Raw genomic sequence first — 21,827 nt, forward strand, 5'->3', positions numbered from 1 at the left:
ATGGGTAATTAGGATCATGCTATGTGCATATTGGCAGCCATTGTGGCTAACCTCTGCACAACCTCTCACTGTCTGAGGAATGTTGGCCACCATTCACGCTAACATCTCGCTCACCAACCGACTGCAGGAGACGACCGAGGGGCATTTTGTCGGCACTTGGCAGTTGCCGCAGCTTCCTAACTAAGAAAACATATCCAAAACATCTGCAGCAGAGTGAGCAGAGAGAGGAGAGGGGAAGGAGGTTGAGGGGGGAGGAGGGGTTGGAGGGGATGGTTAGATGAATGGGGGGATGTGGTGGAGGTGGAGGCAGGGAAGGGGGGGGGGGGCAGAGATGTGGGGGCGGCAGGCAGCAGAAGTACGTCTGCGCTGCAAATCTGACGAGGACTTTTGAAAGGCTAAATCCCAAAGAGAGCGCTGCTGCCTCGGCTTGCTGCACTACAAACAGCCAGAGCTGAGACAGGCTGGGCTTTTTCACTAGAGGTGCTTTATGAGAGAGAAGAAAAAAAATAATTATATTGATAACCTGTGTATGCTATACCTGACAAATGTTGCAGATGGAAAATATTTACAATGCAAAAAGTGCAGGAATATTTTATATTTTAAGTGTCAATGTTATTATTTGAAACATTTTCATGGTGTAAATGCTGCCTTGGCTTCAGGATTTCATGGAGAGGCTCTCATTGAAGGTTGTGTGTGTGTGTGTGTGTGTGTGTGTGTGTGTGTGTGTGTGTGTGTGTGTGTGTGTGTGTGTGCGTGCGTGTGTGTGTGTGTGTGTGTTTTTTTTGCTCTTCCATTTCCACAATTTTTTCCACCACTGTCATGGTGTATTTGGGGGTGGAGAATAACATTTTGTTTGAAAAAAATCTAATTTACAATTAGGGTGTGAGTTTACACATTACACCTCACATCACCTCCTATGTGAATGTTATTTTTCTGGATTATATTTCCTTGTTGAGGCAAGTGGGGGGAGAGAAAAGTAAAAATGTTTATGATTAGGTCCAAACCACACTGAACACAGCCGATAATTGGCTCTTAGTCAAAGACGCCCGACAAGCCAAGCACTCCCACGTTTAGTTTGACAGCAAAGAAGCAGGACAGAGTCTTGTCTGTGAACAATTCAATCCTGCAGCGACACCGGTTTACAATCTGTGTGATTGCTAATCCCATTGGAACAGTGGTGGTAATCTACACATGAAGGTGGTGGGATCTCTCTGACTGGAGATCCCGTTCAGACTCGGTGCACATGCCACAACCATGGAAAATGGGATTGGGTCTTATCTAGTCCTTTGCTCAGCCAAATCTCATCAACAAGAGGAAAACGTCATAATCCCTAACACTGAGCTCACACGCCACCTTCCATAACTGTGATTATATATGTAGAATTTGAAAAACACATCAGCAAAAATATATTTCTCTGCTCTGCCTGCATGTCTTGTACATATGTAGACTCAATGCAGTGAGCATTGTTTTTCCAGAATAAATACAACCCTGTTCAAGGCATGAATCATACTCCGCATTGCTGGGCAACATGATTCATCAGACCTCTGTCATTTTGTCCTGAAACTACACAGACTCTAAAACCAATTGGGTCACATTTAGAGACATTTTGAATCGCACAAAAACATGTTATTTACAACAACAACAAAAATGAAGAGTTAAAGGTCACTTCGAGAAGACATTTAGTTCTTTTATCTGCTGTGCCATTATGTTTGCTTATTCTTCTAATTCTACATACATGTTTTCACCCACTCTCTTCATTTACAGTGAAACTTGTTTGCAGCCACTATCCTTCATTTACATGAAACATGACATACTTCTGCTCGCTGGAATGGTGATTACAGCATCCGACTGACTCCTTTCCTCCCAGTGTCTAATCTCCATCGTCTACAGACTATAACATGTAGCCCAGGGACACCGATAGATGGAGCTGTGGGTTTGAGGAGGAATGAAAGAAGAGGAGGAGGAGGAGGTGGTGGTGGGGGGTTACTTTCTTGAAGACTTGAAGTTGAGACAGAAGTGTGGAAAAGCCACTGTTCCTAAATCTACGGGGCAACTCATTAGCGACACTGTACCCACTGATGTCTCCGTGTGTGTTTACATTTGCTGGAGTGTAATGGAGGCTTTTGTGGAACACAGACTATCACCGCGTGTCCCTAAAGACTGTGTGGCCATTAAGTTAATGATGGCTTCTTGATGATTCAGGGGTAAAATAAGTGTTTTTCTAAGGTAGTGGTCACTTTACTTAAAAGGATGGGAAGACGTCTCAAGAAACACACTCTTGGGACCACTATGTTTAGATGTGTGTGTGTGTGTGTGAGGATGTTTGTGTGCTGATTTGCAGCACGTGTTGCCATGCATTCTCGTGCAATTGTGTGTGTTTGTGTGTGTCTGTCAGGTTTCCTGCTGCGCGGTGCGGCAGGGAGCCCTAGCGAGGGTAAAATTCCATTCTCTCGGCGGAGCAGCATTCTGCATGAGCCAATTCCCTGGAGACACTGCTCTGCATGTCCTCCAGACAGCCAAGCTGAGGCACAGGCTCAGGCTCGCTTATTAACTGACCTGAGGGGGGGCGGTGGTGGTGGAGGAGGGAGGAAAGCAGGGAGGGAGGAAGGGAGTAAGGAGAAGGGGGGGGGATGGAGAATGGAGGAGGAGGAGGAGGAGGAGGAGGAGGAGGAGGGGGAGGGTGAGCTCAGGGAGGCAGGAGGAAGAGGTGGGTGAGGAGGGAGAGGGGGATGTGGTGTTGGGAATTATGGGTTTGTGTGTGCATGTGTGTGTGCGTGGGAGTGTGCGCGAGTCTGAGTGTGATCAGGGGTGATGGGTTGTGGGGATATGTGTGTGTGCGTGCGTGCGTGCGTGCGCGCGTGCACGCATGTGCGCGTGCATGTGTGTGTATGTGTGTGTGTGTGTGTGTGTGTGTGTGTGTCAGAGGCAGAACTGGTTGAAAATATTAACTCTTTGCTTGCTGTGCTGCAAAAATTCAGCATAAGAAAAGAAAAGTGTGGGTGTCTAACACGCTGCACTGTGTGTTTGTATCCTTGTATTCAACACAAGGACGTGTTACCACCTTGTTAAAAGGGTTGCAGGTTTCACAAAAGCCTGGTTAATCACTTTATATATGTAGTTTGCCTTTTGCTGAACCTGGAAGGATACAATCTTTCCAGCTATGTGTGTTGTCTTCAACATTTTCCTTATTTGGTGGTCACACACTCCATTGTGGCTTCATTTCATGTCACTTCACCATGAAATATTGGAGCAAATATGATTTTAAACTCCACCTTCGCAGACACAGGGTCTTTCTGCAATAGAACTAAAAGCCTCTACTTCCTGTATTAATCTATTTACACTAATTCGTCATCCCCGTGTGCAAATATTAGTTTGTAGTTCTGTGTGTCTTCCCATAATTGCTTGACATGACTGTAAGACTCATTTGTCACCGGTATGAGGAAATAGCATAATTGAAAAGTGCTTTTCAATTACAATTTGTTTAACTTAAATAATGAAATAAAATATGGTGCTTCAAAGTTTTACTTCTGTTTTTTTTTTTTATATAATTCCATCCAGCAGTGAAGAGGAAAGAGAGAGAGAAAAAAAATCACTCACGGCAAAATGCAAATGAGCCTGGAAGCTATTACGATGCTAATGAGATTCCACCATAGAAGTTGCTGCTCCGGCATCCGGGGTGTATTTCATCGATATTTGGAAAACAATTGTATGCTCAAAATAGGGGACACACTTACCAGTGTTCATAGTCGAGTTTTTACTTTGTCCACAACAAGCTTGAATCTGGTCAGAGTTAGATAGGAGAAGGCTTTACGTACTCAGTTTTACTTAGCTGCAGTTAAACTAGAGGACTACAGTGTTTTTTTGCAGTCTTACCACTGTTCTGCTCTACTTTTTGGCACTTCATCCGTCTTCATGTCTACATGATTGTTGTCAATCACCAGCAAGCTCCATGTATTACTATCACAATCAAACTAGTCCTCCTGCCCTGAAAATATCACAAACATTTATGTTGGCGCATGTTTTAACTCAAAAAAAGTGAATAAATGAGTGTGATTGTTTACACCAGCAGCAGTTACATCAAACACAGCTACAACTTTATAGTTTCACGCTCTGCTGTGAAACAGGATAAGACGTGTTCCCGGTTCTTCTGAACAGGAGCAGCATCGGTGCGTTCAGGTGCAAAACCTGTAGCACGGCTGCTATGGGTGTGTAGTTTGTGCGCTAAAGGCAGGCAGGTAGGTAGGTAGGTGGGGAGATAGGGTATGTTACCATAGTAACACCAAGAGGGAACCCAGCAGAAACAGAGTGTCTATATGTGTCCCGACCCATTTCCATTCTCATCCACAAGTGTTTTGTCTCCCTCACCTTGCGGTTTCACAACTAAAAGCACCTCTCCTTCATCCTTGATGCATTTTTTGCATTTAACAAATGGTGGAGGCTACAAACATTCAGCAAACATGCACATGATACAACACTACAAACTCTCAAGGTACATTTGGTTTCCTATTCAGTTCACTTCAATTCAATTCCACTCCATCCTTTGTTGTCCCTGAGTGTAAAAGAACCCCAGTATGAACAGGTGTAAAACATAAATACATATGTGCAACAAAGTAGAGGATAATAAAGTCATACATAAGAACATTTCTTTCTGTTAAACTGCACTGAAATAAGCACTTCTCTACAAAGAGACCACAGACTTAGAGTTAAGCTCATTAATAGCTTCAAAATAAAAGACCCTCTTACTATTTTTTTTCCATTTAGTGGACTAAACCTTCTGCAGAAAGAAATAAAAAAAAAAAAACAGATGTGGCGATGAAGGTTATAACAGAAAACAAGAGTAAAAAGGATCATTCTGGTCAGTTCAGTAAAACATTATCAGTGATTAAATGTAAAACAGCGTAAAGCAGCATTCTTAATAGTGTAGTACTGCACGTAATTTATCTGTACTGGTTCAATTATTATAAATATATTAACAGAAATACTTAACTGTCACACAGTGTTTGAGTAGTTTAGAACATGATTGATCAGATTCAAAGGGATTGTTGTTCAGACAAAGATTCAAACATGCATTTTGGTGAGTGCACATTTGTTTTCCAATGATTATCTTTGTTTGCAACTTCCTAAAGCCTCCTAAAGCTTTGTGTGGTTAATCCTAAAACATTTAGGAGCTAAGCTAAGCTAAGGATAAGGCTGTCTTTATTTTATATTTTATATGTGTAGTCTCTCAATACTTCCCGATATGCTGTCTGTGGCACTCAGCTCCAAGCCCATTGGTTCCTACTGATGACATACTGTAAAACTTTAAAAACAGCTCACTTATACAGATTTCTTTCTTTAAAGGCTAAATAATTTCCTAAAAGAGCTGGGCTATGTAGTTCATAGGATATGTTATTCAAACAGGAGTAAATAGTGCATTTGTTGGGGACTATTTTCAGCAGTGGATTAATACACATTTGATGCTAAAGCTAGAATTTACTAATTTAATTGAGTCAAAGTAAACTATAGTGATGTGTGATCACGGTCCTAAATTATTTATCTTCATATCTACACCAGAGAACGTAACAGTTGTGGTTTTTGTCGTTAACGTTGTGTGTTATGTTATGTGTAGGCACAAAAATAACATGGTTAGGTTTAGGAACCAAACATACTTAGTTAAGTTTAGAAAAAGTGGGTGATTCGAGTTAAAATCAGTACATTTGTTATATCACTTCGTTTACTCACGTGACGCAGAACACAACCTAGTTCCATTTGTTCCCCCATGAGGAATTCTAAGTAATGACAACAAAACTGTTGGCGCGTCCACATGATACAAGCCTTCTGTGACCGCCCCCACCCGTTCTCCACACAGTTGCTAGTAGCCATGGAGGACACGGAGGATTAAGAAAACATGATGGAGTCTTCAGAAGAGGTCATTATCTTCGCTCGAGTTCCTGCGCGGGAAAGTCGCTGGACACCACAATCTTCTGAACATAGCCATACTGAGAAATACAGAGGGAGTTGTGTGGAGCCGATAGTCTTAATTAGCTTTGTATCAACTCATTTGGCAATGCCTTAAATGTAACGGACGTTCATTAATATCAAAAAGTTACACACTAAAGCTTTAAGTTAAAAAAAACAACTTCTGTTTACTTTTACTTTTAAACTCTACACGATCCCCTATCTCCTTGGTGAAAGTCCTGTGTTTGTTTGACTTCCTGCTTTGCTCTTGTCATAATTACTACGACCACTGAGGGCGCCACAACTATAAATGTAAATATGCGTCGTAATTGCTTGTTGAATACTTATAGTGGCGTTTTTCAGGGGAGGAATGTCTATAGTATGTGTTCATGGCAATGAAGGAACATGTCTCCCATTGCAACAGTGTGGCTCATTGATATGTTTTTAATAGACAACATTGGAGCTCCATGGCACAGAGGAATAAGACATATCAGGCTTTGGCCACACAGGTAACACTTGTTTGTAGGACAAGTACATTTTTGATTTTGGTCTTTTCATGGTATTTGATCACAATAAGAAAAATACAGGGTATCACCAGTTTTACCCTTTCATAAATATGTCATGTGATAAGTGAGTCTAATTTTAAAATCACACTGTTGTTGCACGACAATGATTTTATCTTTGACATTCGTGGTGAAGCAGTTCATCTAAATGTGTGTGATTTTAAATGCAAGTTTTGAATGTCGCTGGTTTGCTGTTTTTGTGTGTTTCCTATAGAGAACCATCTGGGAGGAGAGCCGCTGTAGGCTGAAAAAATAAAATCTTCTGGTCAGTCTGTTCACAGCCCAACTGCTGCCCAATCTCACATGTAGGTCCTGTTTACGATCATCTGCACAATACAACCAAGTTTATATTGAAATCTGTTAAATGAGCTGTTCACTTCAGTGTGCTGTATTGCAGCCACACTTGAGTAGTAAGCGCTTTAGGCGAGCAACCAAATCCTGTTAGAAATGTCAATTGAAAAGGTCTTGAGATATTAAAAATGTAGTTTTTAATTAAAGGTTTATTAATAGATTTTTCAAACTTTTTTTTTTTTTTTAATTACCCAACCGGTTGCCTGAGGCATTTGGATTACAACTTTTATCTCACTCGATTCAGACTGCCTCTCCCCATTCAGCCATTTTGGATTAAAAGTCAGACTTCATAAATGCTGCTCATTAATTCTCAGTGCGGGCAGTTAATGTGAGATTTGGTTGTAACGTTACGGCTGGTCTGAGTGTCTGTTTATTTTTAGATTCTTGTGGCTACTTTGCAGCCCAGGCCTAATCTGTCACGGAGGAGAACATGGAGGAAATCTTAATCGCTGTGCCAAAAAAACATTTTCAATGCACTCTGGTGTGTCTGGTTTGGAAATTCAACATGTTATTGACACATACTGTCACAGTAAATTATGTTATTGACACATGCTGCATGGAACATATTGTAAAATTGTTGAAATAAATTAGAACCAGTCTGTTTGCATAAAGTGTCCGTGTGTCATAAACTGCAACTTAATGCAACTGGTAAGCAAAGTAAGCACACAAGTGTGTTCAGAACCAGATATTATAACCAGATATTTCTGATCCTAGATTAATGAATGCATTCAAAATGTGTTCATGTTCATTTAAAAACAAGTATACAAGCAATCAAAATAAATTGAGATTTAGAATTTTGATTTGATGATGCATGATCATTACTGGATTTATTGCTCATTGAAAGTATATGTGTATATTCCTGCCCTTCCCAGAGATCACCCGCCAATCAAACTGCGTGGAAGCTACTTCGACATCTTTGATTTTCTGAGTTTCTGTAGGTGGCGTTACTCGTTACTTTGTGTGATCAGACGTAGCGGCTGACTGATCTTGCTAACAACACAGTATGTAGTCTGAAACCGCTGGTGGAAATGTGAAACGCTTCACTAATTGTGCAAAAAGCACTTTATTTTCTGGAAAGACCTACTGTTCTAAACAGTGAGTGATAAGAGGCAGTGGATTACCAACTGATTCATGTCATTTGGTTTTGGTAATTTCATTAACTGCAAATTTGTTTGGAATTTTTTAACACTGAAGTACAATATGAACTCAGGCTGGTCCTGCATTATCAGCTTGAATTATGCACCCTTTGTCAAAAACAAATTTTAAAACATTTATTGGTTTAGTTTATATTGCGCACACATGGTGCATATTCCTAATAAAGTTGTGTTTAATCAACCACAGCATTGTTATTCTAGCATATGAATTCTGGTTGTACTGGTTTTAATGGGTGACAGAGTACATACTGCACACAGGGTGGCAGGTGGGCGATTGTAGGGGCCCAACTGCAAATTTTTACCCCACGGCCTCTTAACGGGTTAATCAGGCGATCTGACGATCAACAATTATTTAAAAAAAAAATATATATATATATATATATATATACACATGAAAAAGCTGTGTTTTATTATTCACATTTTTATTTGCATTGTGCCACAATGTCTTTTTTTAATGTCAAAATGTTTAAATCTCATGCAAAGTGGCTTCACAGTAATGACAATCCATTATCGACCAATCATTGTGCACATGTTACTGAATTACATATGATACATGTTTTGGCTTGTTGAAATTCAGACATTGTGGATTGCGGACTGTTCACTGCCACAGAATCAGCCTTTAATCACAAATTATGCCACTTGGTGCATAACTAGCCAGGTACTAAGATTCTGTCATTAGCACCATTGACTGCAGGCAATACGATCAATACAATATTATGATATCATGCTACACATGAAATGGACTGTTTACAAGTGCAGCCTTGTCAGCTGTGTTGCTCAGCATGCTCTCATCATCACTTACTGTGAATCTTTACACCTTTAACTCTCAGAGTTTATGGCTCAGGAGGAAGAATATTGAACTTTTTTAAAGAGCTTCCTTCAGATCTAGCCACGGCCAGTCAACATTTTTTCAATTTCAGACGTAAAACATGCCGATTTTAAATGTAACCTTTTTCCTTTTTTAAGACAAACTTCCAGGAAACATGTTTTCCAATATATAAATCAACTAAAGTATTTTTTTTTCAATTGCTGACCTGATGCCGTTGTCTCAGAGTTTCCAATGCAAGAGTTTTAATACTGTTAACACTGAAGATATTTGACCCTAAGCTGTGATGGACTCTCACCTCTTTATTCAGAAATTGTTCTTTTTCTAGTCGATATATTAAGCCCATATATTCAGATCAGGCATTGTAACTGTTCTGAACGCTGTACTTTACTATAGGGATCAATCAGTTAATGTTTCATTTCATTATCACCTCTGATATGCTGAAACTTTGATGTTGATGAATGAATATTAAGTTAACAGACTTACAGTATGAATGCATGTAAACTAAAACAATGCATCTCTTAAAACACACAAAGAAGCACACACACATGCACATGCATGCACAGAGAGATCTTACTTGAACTTTGCAAGAGTGCAAAACTGAGTGTAGGTCTTGAGGGAACAGGAAACGACTTCCCTCCTCCCCCTTCAATTCTTCCCCCCTCCCCTATTCCTCCCTCTCCCTCTCCTCCACTCCTATCCTCCCTCCGCCCTCCTCTCCCTCCTCCAGCACCACGCTATAGCAGCGAACTAGGCAGGCCAACTTGCAGAGTGCAGCTCAGCCTCAACAGCGGCTGCTACCTACTGGGGGTCTTCGGAGAGCATCGCACTCCAATGTGCGCTGGATGTTGAAATTGCGCCGTGCGCCTCGCCAGGAGCCACCATGTCCAACTCAACCCACGACCCGTTCTACTCGTCTCCGTTCGGACCCTTCTACAGGAGACACTCGCCCTACATGGTCCAGCCCGAGTATCGGATCTACGAGATGAACAAGCGGCTGCAGACGCGCACAGAGGTGAGCCGACCGGGGATAACTGCTGCACGGTCCCGTTTAGGTTGCGGTACCGGTGGAAGGGTAACGGGCTGTGGAGGGAAGGGATGTTGGGGCTGGAGAGAGAAAGAGAGATAGAGGAGAGGGGCTCGGGTCGGTATAAAGGTCTGTCAATCCGGTGGTGTGGATGTGATGCCAAAGTGCCAAACATTCCTGAGGTGAAAGTAAACAGGCTCCGGTGTTGTACGCTGCAAGAAATATCCTCATCTAAAGTCATCTGTTTTAGTAGAAAAAAGAAGACGATATGTGGAAGAGATGCTTTTACGTGGCCAATTCAGTTTTTTTTTAAATATATAACTTAAGTGTCACCTAGTCTGATATGAGTTGAGTGATCCACCTGACGTAGACTAATACGATATCAAAATCAGGTGAAACTGCATTGCAAATATTTGAAATTTAAAGATTTTAATCAAGATTTTAAGACTTATTACTACACTCTAAGATTCAGAGTAACACTTGTCTTTGTAGTGTGATGTATTAATACACAAAGTTATACATAAACATAAGTGAGGATGTCTGACAGAATATTCAAGTCTGACAAGGCTGCATAGAATGAGGCAAAATAGCCTTTTAACTTGCTTTTAATTTATTTGCATATATTTACATATGCCTATTGCCTTTTTGTTTTTTTTTATACATATTTGCATATTTTTTTTGTCGGTTAAAAACTGCAACAGCTCCAGACCAACATGAATGTAGAGAGTTTGCCCGCTGTGGTGAAGTGTTTGTGGTGTCACTGCAAAAATAATATAGGCTATGCCATGATTCATGAATCATCACTGTGTCTGATGATGAAGTTTTCTCAATGAAAGTGACCCTGATTGCAAAGTAAGATGATCATGATATAATTGCATGAGGGTGAAATAATTTCACGCCAGCGAGTGTGGCGTACAGTGGCATTCAGACTAAACCTTTAGTGATCCCACTGCAAATTATATAGCAAGCATCTGTCTTCAGCATCTGTTCTGTGATCTCAAATGTGCAAATCTGCAGATAAGAAGTTCATCCAACATGTCAAGTTCTCCTCGAGAGGCATCTTTAAGAGAATAGAAGACAGCAAAATGCAATACAAAGCACCTTTTAGCAGCCTAAATGTTCACTTTTTAAACTATAAATGTTAGAGCTGCAACTAAGCATTATTTTCATTATGCCAATTGTTTCTCATTTGATTACTTAATCATTTGGTCTATAGAATGCCAGTAAAATGCCCATCACAAGTTCCCAGAGCCCATGGTGACCTCTAAAAAATGTCTTGATTTCCAAAACCAAAAGGTTCTGACTTTACTATCACAGAAGAATAAGAAACCCAGAAAATATTCACAATTGAGAAGCCAGAACCAGTGTTTTTATGCAATCTTTACTTACTTTAAAATTAATCGTTTTTCAACATAGGTGCAAATTAATTCTCTATCAATCGGCTTATTGATTGATCGACAAGCTTTTGCAGCTCTGAATATATATATATTTTTTTATAATGTGAGTTCTAGTTGCTGCCGAAGGCTTTCAGCTGGAATTTTATTCCCAATGATACATTAAAAACTGAAATGTTTTGGATAAATATATCATAATGAAATGATTTGATGTGAAATTGTGGCAGTCATTTTGGAAATCTGGTTTTAGAGCCAGGCTCCAGCTGAGTTACTGCAGCAGCTCGCAGAATGATGCTGACTTTCCTAAAGAGGAACTTGCAACTTTAAGCAGACCAAGGCAATGTTGCTGAGATGCCACAGCCCAGTCTGATGCATTATTCATACGGAGTGGTCCAAGCCCCAGTGGACCTCAACTCCCGTACCACACATACCCAGACAAAAAGTGCAATTACCATGCACACAAGCACAAACTCACACATATGCACATGTACATACGTACACACACACACACACGTAGACATGACAGTGCATGTGCATGAGTGTTAACGTACCACCAGACATGTACACATGGATGAGTTCCATGATGTCCACAATCCACAAACACACGTCATACAGACACACATCAGTTTAAACCATTACCTTCATCTCCTCAGACTAAATTATATAATTGCGTAATAATATAATTAGTTTTTGTTCCCGCTGGTGTTCATAGCATCTTCATGCTCCTCCTCATCCATGTATTATATGTCTTCTCTTTAGCAATGTGGTTATTTTTTTTAATTTAAAAAGCAGGTAGTGAATATAATGAAGAAGAGGTGGTGTCCTATAACAGGAAAAAATAGATGCATTGAGTTTTTGCAATTTGTTTGCATCCAGATGTGGGAGACAGCTCTCAGTTCAAGCTTTTAACGGAATTATATAGTAATTATCCTTATGAATGCAAAACTGTAGCCATCAATTTACACAAACCTATTGCGTGTGAAGAAAATATTTGAGGAAAAGGAAAAAGGATTGTAATAGAAATCTGCCTTTACAGAGCTCCACATGTAATGTGTATTTGTCTCTTTCACTCTGACTGAAACAGAGATGTTAATTGTGTAAAGATATTGTGTATGCTTCATGAAACGGATACTGTTTACTTCCTGTAAAGCGGAGGTTAGCTGCTGGTCCCTTAATGATGATGCATGCCTGAAGGGGTCATTCTGCTGCTTCTTTTTTATCACTGAGCTGCTGCTTTAAAATTCAGCTCACATTTAGAAACAAGACCATGTCAGTATCAGCACAGGGTCAGGACGATGTTGTTACAAAACAGGAAGTTTGGGATGTTTCTTGCATAAAAAAAGAAATCTGGATTCCATTAGAATTGTCCTGGTGGATAGTTTCTTGAATATTTCATCAAGGTTTTGCTGCTAGCAGCTGTTGCAGATCTATATCCTTCTGTGTTTGATATAAACTGCTGGCAGTGAACTGATGATCTGTCATGGAAGTATCAGTTTGATTAACTCAACTTTGCAATTATATTACAATCTTAACGCTTGTGTTTTGTTGAAATTGGCTTCACTTCCTCGTTGTTCACCACTGTATCTCTAAAAATAATAACAATAATTACACAATCTTTTTTATTCTTTAAATTAAATCTTTTCTCTTCTGATCGTATTTAAACCCAGTATGTAGAAACATATTGAAGTGGTAAAGAAATGAGCATAACATATTGTTATTACACCAAATAAAGAAATATTTTATATTTTATGTTATATGAGCTATACATGAACACATTTATTATTGCCAAAAAGTCCTTCATGGACAAAAATGTACAGTATGTCATCCTGCATAGTGATGTTACGTATGATTTTGGTCAATTAGACTCCCTGTTAGACCTCTGATGAACAAACCGTTATAAAACTCCTAGAAGAGAAGTATAAATAGACTTATTTGAGATCTGGGAAGATAGTGCTGCCTACACCAACAACAATGAAAATCCATTGCATTTAACAATGTTTTACAGCTGGCACAGCAATAACGCATCGTTTTCTGTTACTGTCAATGATTTGAAATCACGGTTATAAGCAATTCTCGTAAAAGTAGGAAAAGTCATGACGTATCAAGGTGATAAAACAACATCAAAGGTGCTGTAGGTAGGATTGTGAAGATCCAGGACTTAGCCGAAAAATTTTAACATGACAACTTCTCAGTCCCTCCCCCCTTTCCGCTAAAGCCCAAAACGGTCTCCTAAGCCCCTCCCTCCATAAGGGAGAATGAATACGTGTGCATGAGCAGTGATTGCCACGTTAGACATCCCCCCTGGCCCTGATTGGTGCATCTGAACAGGGAGCTGTGGATTTTTGTAAATTGCACTACAGGCTGTAGGTGGTGCCAGAGGAGCCAGATTTTTTTTTCAAATTATCTGCTTCATGTAGTTCTACTGGAACATAGGGTCAGTTTCAGCAAATATGACAGAAAGCTAGTTTTAAAAGTCTTACCTATTGCACCTTCTAGTATGTTTTTTGGGCTGTTAAAGACTGAACGGACATCCTTTTAGACATGTCATTATGAGCAGGGGCTTTTTATTATTATTGTTTTAAGAAAATGACCTACATACAGTAGAAGACAGAAAGTATATTAAACAAATCCAAAGAACATATAATAGTGAATTTGTCTGTTGGATTTTAGTGTGAAGAGACATATTAAATCCTTTCTTTGAATGGGTTTGTTTGTTGATATATTTTGTTGATCCAGTCAAAATGATTTCAAGCTTACGAATAGCGGTCTTGTCAGAATTATCACCCAAGTAAAGATGCTTAACACCGTGAAAGGACTTCCATTGTTAAGGATAAGAATGGCTCCGAGCGTACTTAACATCGGGCTTGCTGGCACGCTGTCGAAGCAAAATGACTCACTATAGTTTGCATTTCCATCGCTCTGAGTAGTTTAAACTGACTAAGCCTCAGTATGACACCACCTTTTCGAAAAAAGTGTTGAAGGAGTCGACTGAAGTCACTCTTCTGTTAGAAATTCTTCCATTTGTCTTATTCATGAGTGTGCTTTTGAATTTGCTTTGGCTGGTGGTGCAACTGCTACTCGCACTGGCAGGCGCAGGACTCAAGGACTTGACACTTGGAGGAGACTTTCTTACCCCCAGAGGAAGCTATAGTCTGTACGAGTAGAAGTGACATCTATAGCAGAGGCTTTATGCAGTGAATCCTCTGGGAGTGAAATAACAAGTTGTTAGAATTAGACAGAAACATGTTATTTTGATTTTATTCTTTTTGATTTAATATCTTACAAACAGTATTGTTGCATGGACTGGAACTTTTAGTGAACAACGTTTGCAGCATCTCCTGTTGAGTCATTTTAAAAGCCAAAGAAATTAACTTTACCAGAAGAAAAATTACCTTCAGAAGCTTGTGTGCCATTACAGACAGTTAAGATTAAATTTTGGTGGTGTTCAGTGCATTAGAGAGATTGTTTTAGGGTGGTTTGTAGTTTACTTTTAGGTAGACACATTCTCTCATCTAAGTCTGTGTCATACAATCCCCAGAAAGAAAACAAGTGTGCCTGTAGGTAAGGGAGCTGCAGTGTAGTATTGAGCTGCAACTAATTATTATTTTCATTGTCCATCAATCTGTTGATTACTTTCTCGATTAATCGATTTATGAGATAATTGTGAAAATGTCCATTTCAGTTTCTTTGCGTCCAAGGTGAAGTCTTCAAATGTCTTGTTTTTGCAACCAACGATCCAAAACTCAAACATTTTCAGTTTACAATCATATAAAACAGAGAAAATCAGAGAATGTGTTAGAGCTTTCACTTAAAAAAATGACATAATTGATTAATTGTTTTTTAAACTAGTTGACTAATCAAATGATCAACTGATACTGACACTGATTTACTATAGTGATGATGATATTAGGGCTGCAGTCGATGGGTATTTTCATTACCGAATAATCTGCAGATAATTTTTTTCCATGAATCATTTAATCAATAAAATGTCAAATAAATACTGAAAGGTCACATTTTTTTCACAATCACAATTTCCTAATGCTAGAGGTGGCGTCTTTTATTCACCGCTTTTGTTCGACAATCACTCCAAAACCAAAAATCTTAAGATATTCAGTTTAGTGTCCCATAAAGTTAAGAAAAGCAGCACATCTTCACAATTGAGAATAATTGTTTGGTAGTTTTGTCAAAAAAAAACAACTTAAACGATTCATTGCTTATCAAAATAGTTGTCAAAATAGTTTTCTTTTAATCCACTAATTGGTTAATCCACTAATTGTTGTAGTGGTGATGATATGCAAAAATGACAATGTCTCCCTTGGAGTTTGGGTTTGAATCACTAACACTGATGATGTTTTATACGATTCAATGCTTTCAAATTCCAAAGATACATAGAATATTATATCATGTTGTCATTTTTAGGTTAAACTCTTCCTTCAAAACATGCTGAATGACTGTTTTCTGTAACAACCTTTTCACCTGCCATGCACTCAGAAGCTCACATGAAAGTAAGAAGGAATAAAAACTGACACAAGTACTGTGTGCTTGCCTGGGATCAGCGCTCACCTTTGAACTGATAACTGTGCTGCAGTTTAAACAGTCCTGCTCCTGTGATGACTCAGGGTCTGTTTCTATCCCAACCTTATTACCTGCTCCATTCATACTTATTACCTGCCTGGCTGTATTTCTGCACTGGGCTGACTGCTATCCCATTACCTTCATTTTACACAAAGTGAACCTGCGGTGACCTGGCAATCTAAACAGGCTTTGATGTGGATTTGAGGCTATGCATACGGTGTGACCACATTGTTTCTGTGCTGTCGCTCTGGGGCCATTGGCCTCGCCGTACGGAGGCAGCTGCAATGATTTGTGGGGGAATTTGACACTTAAGCGTATGCAAATGAGGCGGCGGATTAACATTCAGAGGAGGAGCTTGGTCGACCTCAGCCGGTGTAAGGCCATTAGCATAGAAGACATTAATATTCAGCAGAAGAGAGCGGGGATACAGAATAACACTGTAAGTAAAACTACATCACAGAGGGTGAAATAGAAGGAAAACAAAATCATTTTTAATGGAGGCACCATACCCACAGGGCTGTATTCAGTAACCTCTCTGCTGCTGCTGCTGCTGACAGTGGGTCTAATGGTCACACTCTTCCTCAGTGGATAGACATCCAATCAGTAACAGTGATTGGCAGACCATTCATTGGATTCTTGTGACTATTGCACATAGTTAGTCTCATTCTCATTATTCAAATGGGCCCACAAACCTGACTCATTGGCTCGACTGTGGAGCTGGAGGAACTGGAGTGTTCATTATGGCAAAATCCCTTGTTCCTGTCAGGGGCAAAGTGGATCTGTTCCCATCAGCTCTACGTGTCAGATTGACATGAATAGGCTTATAATGTAGAGGTCAAGTTGGCACTGAGCTGTGAGGTTCACAGACAGGGATTAAAGATGAGCCACCAAGACACTGAGAACACTCAAAGGAAGTTTTTACTTCACAAGACGTTAGAACTGCAAATCATGATTTTCATTATTGATTAGTCTCAGTTATTGTTTGGTTTATAAAGTGTCAGAAAACTGTAAAAGGTTTCTCAGAGACCACGCTGATGTCTCCAAGATGCTGTAGTGTACCTTTAACAGTGATATCCAAACTAGAGCTGAAAAAGTTTAGTAGATTAATCGATTTGTCAATAGACAAAAACAAAATAATTTAAAAACATAATGCCAAACTTTCCCCAGTTCCAGCTTGTCATTTGTGAGGAGTCTCTGTTTATTATCATCCCATCACAGGATTTGTGCAAAACTCTTCTTTCATAAAATGCGTAAAACTAAACTTCTACCAAACTGAGAAAAAAGGACTTCCTAAGATGTGTAAATACTTGGCAACACATTTTTTACAGTGTACGTGTGAAACTGGCTGAGAGTAATTACCAGAAAGGTGTTGAACATCACGGTGCCCTTATCTGAACCATTACTGCTGGATTTATCTACCATCAGGAAAAAGAAGCCACTGCAGAGATCACTGAAAAGGCTTTTCATGTGTCATGACTGGGTTTTTTAATGATGCAAAACTGAACAAAAGGCTTTAAAATCAATTAATCAACTATTTAAAAAAACATGTTAAGTATATAGTATGTGTGGGTTAGGGTTAGAGTTAGGGCAGTGTCTTCTTTTCTTAAAGATGTTTAGATGTTAATACTTGTTTTCTGTTAAAAGCAGAAGGCTATCTTCACTAAGCTGGATATGATTGGACAGTATTAATTTTTCCAGCATCCATTCAATTATCAAATACATTTAATCAAAAATCATCATTTATGCTCCCTGCCACTCATGAAACAAAACAAAACAAAACAATGGTGTCCTAAATAAGTCTATAGCGTTTGTTATTTACTCTGCCCGGACTGACTAAACAGCAGTATTATTTATTTCTCTACCGACCGAGTCTCTGATATGTGTTGTTTTTATGATTCATAGACTTATTGACAATGAACAGACATCTGCTTTTGTAGACCCATAAAACGTCGCTCGGAGCTCTTGCATTAAAACCAAGAACATTTTATTTTTTCATAATACTGCCAGTCACTGAATGGACTGAATCACATTAGCTTCTGCTTCCTTTAGTTAACTCCCTGCCTGCATCCCCCTCGCTAAATTAAAGAATAATGCTGCTAGAAGGTGAGTGGACAGGCTGATAGTTTTGAAAAGAAGGGTGGAAAAAAGTAACCTTATCCTGTGGTCATTACTGTTAACTTAGTTGAGTACCTTTTGGCTGTTTATTAATTAATTCCTTATAAAGCTGCACTTTTGTGTGAAATCATTGAATATAGACAGTCAGGACAAAAACCTTTTTGAGATAAATTCAGTCTAGGAAAACTGAATATTCTGCACTGATTAACATACAATTTAACAGCACAGTTAAACCACTATCCAGTATTTTTCCAAGTTATGAGTCACATTAACAGACCACAGTGATAGACAACTTTATTTATCGCCAAAAGGGAAAACAAGACTGGTGGCCCATGCACAAACAACAACAAGAGACGCAAGTCACACATATGAAAGACATACAGTCACAACAATAGTAACACTTACTCGCAAGTGTAGCTCAGGAGCCTGCAGAGCTTCCAAGTTAAAAAATGTCTTTAAAGCAGCTTTAATCAATATTTTTTATAATAACAATGTATAAAATGACAATGTGAAAGGGGTCGCTTGCAGTGATGAACCTGCATTGGCATCCAAATCTGCAGCTCCCCTTGGATTTACGGTGCTTTATAATGAGTTTTAGCTCATTTTTTAGCTGTCTGGCTCGTAACTTTACTGTTCTGGTTCACCCTCATAACGTAATTTTTGGCTGCAGCAGGCATTTGTTTTAAGAGAAAAAGCTCCAAAAACAGACACGAACATGAATGAACATAGAGGAGCATTTAGCAGCTAAAGAGGGAGATATTTCCCTCAAGAGTTGGTAGAGACCAAAAACAGAGCTAAAAGAGAGCAAATATTAGACTTACATTCATCAGGTGAACAGAAACACGACTCCAAATAAACGATATTGCTGCTCAGTAACTGCTGTTTGTGTAAATAGGCAACTAATTTGCTAATAAGTTCACAATGTCAACTTGAAGATGATGATCTGTCAATGTTGTGTTCACGACTTGTTTCCGCTGCCCCCAAGTGGCCAAATAAGGCAGTTATTGCAGGTTTAATACAATCCATCGAATAATTATAGCATTTAAAAAGCTTGGGGAATCATATTGAATTTTTTACAAGAGTCACAACTCATAATATCTGTGAAGAGATTAAACACAAAATGTAAATAAAGTAATAACCATTAAAGGCAAATAAACACATCTACTATACAGTAGAGACATTAAAAAGCTATATGATCTCCTCCAATGTGTATATTTGATATGACACATTCACATTCTCATTTTACTTTGTTCAATAATGTCACACTGTACATGGGATGCTCTGAGAGGATGTTCCCAAGAAAATCATACGAAGAAAAAAACAAAACAAGGCCTATGGTCAAACAATGAGCGTCAGTCACATCCAGCAGGATGCTTGGACAATAGACCCACCTTTTTCCTGGCCCTTTCCCATGGTTCCTTCCAGGCTGCACTGTCGCTCAGATAACAGAGGAGACAGAGGGGCCTGCAGTCCATCTATGTCCTGTTGTTCTCTCCTCCCCGATGTGGTTAGAGAGTCTGTCCCGAAACAAAGAGGTCACAGGTTGGATCTTTGCTGTAGCCGATGTGTTGAAGGGTCTTTGAATAAGATGCTAAAACAGGCCTTGAGGATTGTTTGCACTTTTTAAAATTAGTTATGTGTCCTATGTTATAAAACACAATGAATGAAAACTGCAGTTTAAAACAGTAAGTACATTCCTACATTTTACTGCAGCTCTCTCTTTTGGACAAGTCCTCAAAATTAAACAATTACAAATTTGGTTTGGTTTGGTTAGGTTAGGTTTAAGAACTGCTTAGTAAGATTTAGAAAGAAATGGTGGTTTAGCTCAAAATGACTACTTCATTAAGGTTAGGGCACCTTCGTCGTCTTGGTTACAATAATGTAAACACTTGTTTGAGGTTAGGGACCGACTGCAGTCATGTTTAAAAGAAACCAACATTGACTGTGATTGGAAATAGGAAACAAACAGCGGTCTCCCGTGTTAAAGTCTGATGTTTTATTGACCCATCCATCATTCACCTGAATGTAAACATGTGTTTTGGGGGGGATTTGCTGAAGCGACCAATGTTGTCATGTTTCTTGGGGGAACAGCCTCATTTTAAGCACTTTAGTGTTCTCTATATCTTTCCCAAGACTTGTTTGAAGTATTGTCTGCTTCTGCCCTACTTAGGCAAGTTTTTTTAGTAATATTTCTGGGATGTACTGTATCTCTATAATTTATTTAGTTTGTTTCTAAATTAAGTAATGTCAAACTACTGATGTGCAGGAACTGTCAAGAATATTATAATGTTTAGTTTATTCATGTAGTTTCATGTTCTGTATTCTGTCATAATCTGTCCATTATCCTGTACTTTTCCTTTGCGGTCTTCTACTCTTAAATTGACTGGAACTGGGGTGGACTTAATTTTCATAGTCCCACAATAAGCTGGTCAAAGTAGATTTACTTCAGTCTTTTAAAATTGATTGGCCTTTTGGATGACACTAAGCTTGTACAAAACAGAGTAACTTGTGCTGTATACTTAGCTGAAATATATTGTAATATTTCATCATTGAGCAAAAAAAAACCCAGTTCAGCACTGGATACAGTGAACACGGAGGAGACATACTGTACTTCAGGTTAGTTACAGCGGGAGCCAGCCTCTGCTCTGTGCTAGTTTCTGGCTGTTTCATCATGTTGCTGATCAGCTGTTTCAGCAGTGAACTATTCTGAATAAATAGGGAATGGACTACAGGATATTACTAGGCAAGGCAGCTTTATTTATATAGCACATTTCAACCACAAGGCAATTCAAAGTGCTTTACATAAAACATTAAAGAGCAGTTACAACAATTACAAACATGAATTAAAGAGAAAATAAAAGCAGCTAAAATAGAATTGGACAGGTATGGAATACAAGAATAAAAGTTACAGTGCAGTGTAAGAAATGAACAGTAAATTGAGCAGCATCAAAAAGAAAGGTCTTCAGCCTTGATTTAAAAGAACTGAGAGTTGCAGCGGACCTGCAGTTTTCTGGGTGTTTGTTCCAAATATGTGGTACATAAAAACTAAACCCTTCTTGATTAGATCTGACTCTGGGGACAGAAAGCAGACCTGTCCCCGATAACCTGAGAGGTCTGGATAGTTCAAAATGTAGCAGCAGATCCGAAATGTATTTTTGCCCTAAACCATTCAGTGCTTTATAAACCTACAGTTGTATTTTTAAATCAATTATTTTGCTTACTGATTTACTTTTTTTAATGTACATTCGGTCCGAAAACACTGAGCACTTGTACTTGTACTTGATCTTAAAAAAGTGGTATCAGTGCATCCCTAATTATGTAGATATAATTATTGTAACAATGGGGGAAAAAAATCATCAAGACTATAAAAGGTTATCAGATGAGTCAAAAATAAACATCATCAGTAAATTCAACATTATAGGATATTTTCATAAGACTTTTTTCTTTACAAATCAGTTGATATAAAATGTAATAAATTAAAACTGAATCTATTTTACTCCTATCTTTATAGTTTGCTCATTTCACAGTTTAAAATGCATCCAAAAGTTAACATTTAAAAACAATAAAGTTCCAATATTCAGCAGAACAACAACAAAACAAATTATATGAATGAAAACTTTGTGTTACATTTTTGTACTATATCATACGGACCCGTTCATGAGAATGCGTTGATACAGTAGATAAGCAACAGGTGAGGATGTGTTTAAAGTATAGGAGCTAACTAGTGACATTACGACAGAGCACATTCACCTAAACTGAACAATATCTGAGGATGTGATGAATTCAGTATTGATCGAAGTTCTTGTTAGACGCTTGGAGGAAGTGTGCCATGATTGTTGATTGTTTATTCCAGTCTAAATAGCTCAGCAGTGGGGAATACAGGCT

The 21,827-nt window shown here is 38.8% G+C and overlaps 1 protein-coding gene across 7 annotated transcripts in view; it reads left to right on the forward strand.

The window, feature by feature from the left end:
* The first annotated feature begins 9,561 nt into the window (after nucleotides 1-9,561).
* Nucleotides 9,562-21,827, forward strand: part of ldb2a (LIM domain binding 2a) — an 89,446-nt gene continuing 77,180 nt past the window's right edge. For 4 of the 7 annotated variants that reach the window (XM_031317101.2, XM_031317103.2, XM_031317104.2 and 1 more), the window contains exon 1: nucleotides 9,563-9,846. In XM_031317101.2, the coding sequence (XP_031172961.1) occupies nucleotides 9,715-9,846 (132 nt within the window). In that variant the 5' untranslated portion in view covers nucleotides 9,563-9,714. Of the gene's footprint in view, nucleotides 9,847-21,827 lie in introns of all 7 variants that reach the window. The other 3 variants (XM_031317102.2, XM_036004459.1, XM_036004464.1) reach the window with 2 other exon arrangements.

This window comes from Sander lucioperca, chromosome 1, assembly GCF_008315115.2.
Source record: "Sander lucioperca isolate FBNREF2018 chromosome 1, SLUC_FBN_1.2, whole genome shotgun sequence".
Lineage (NCBI taxonomy): Eukaryota > Metazoa > Chordata > Actinopteri > Perciformes > Percidae > Sander > Sander lucioperca.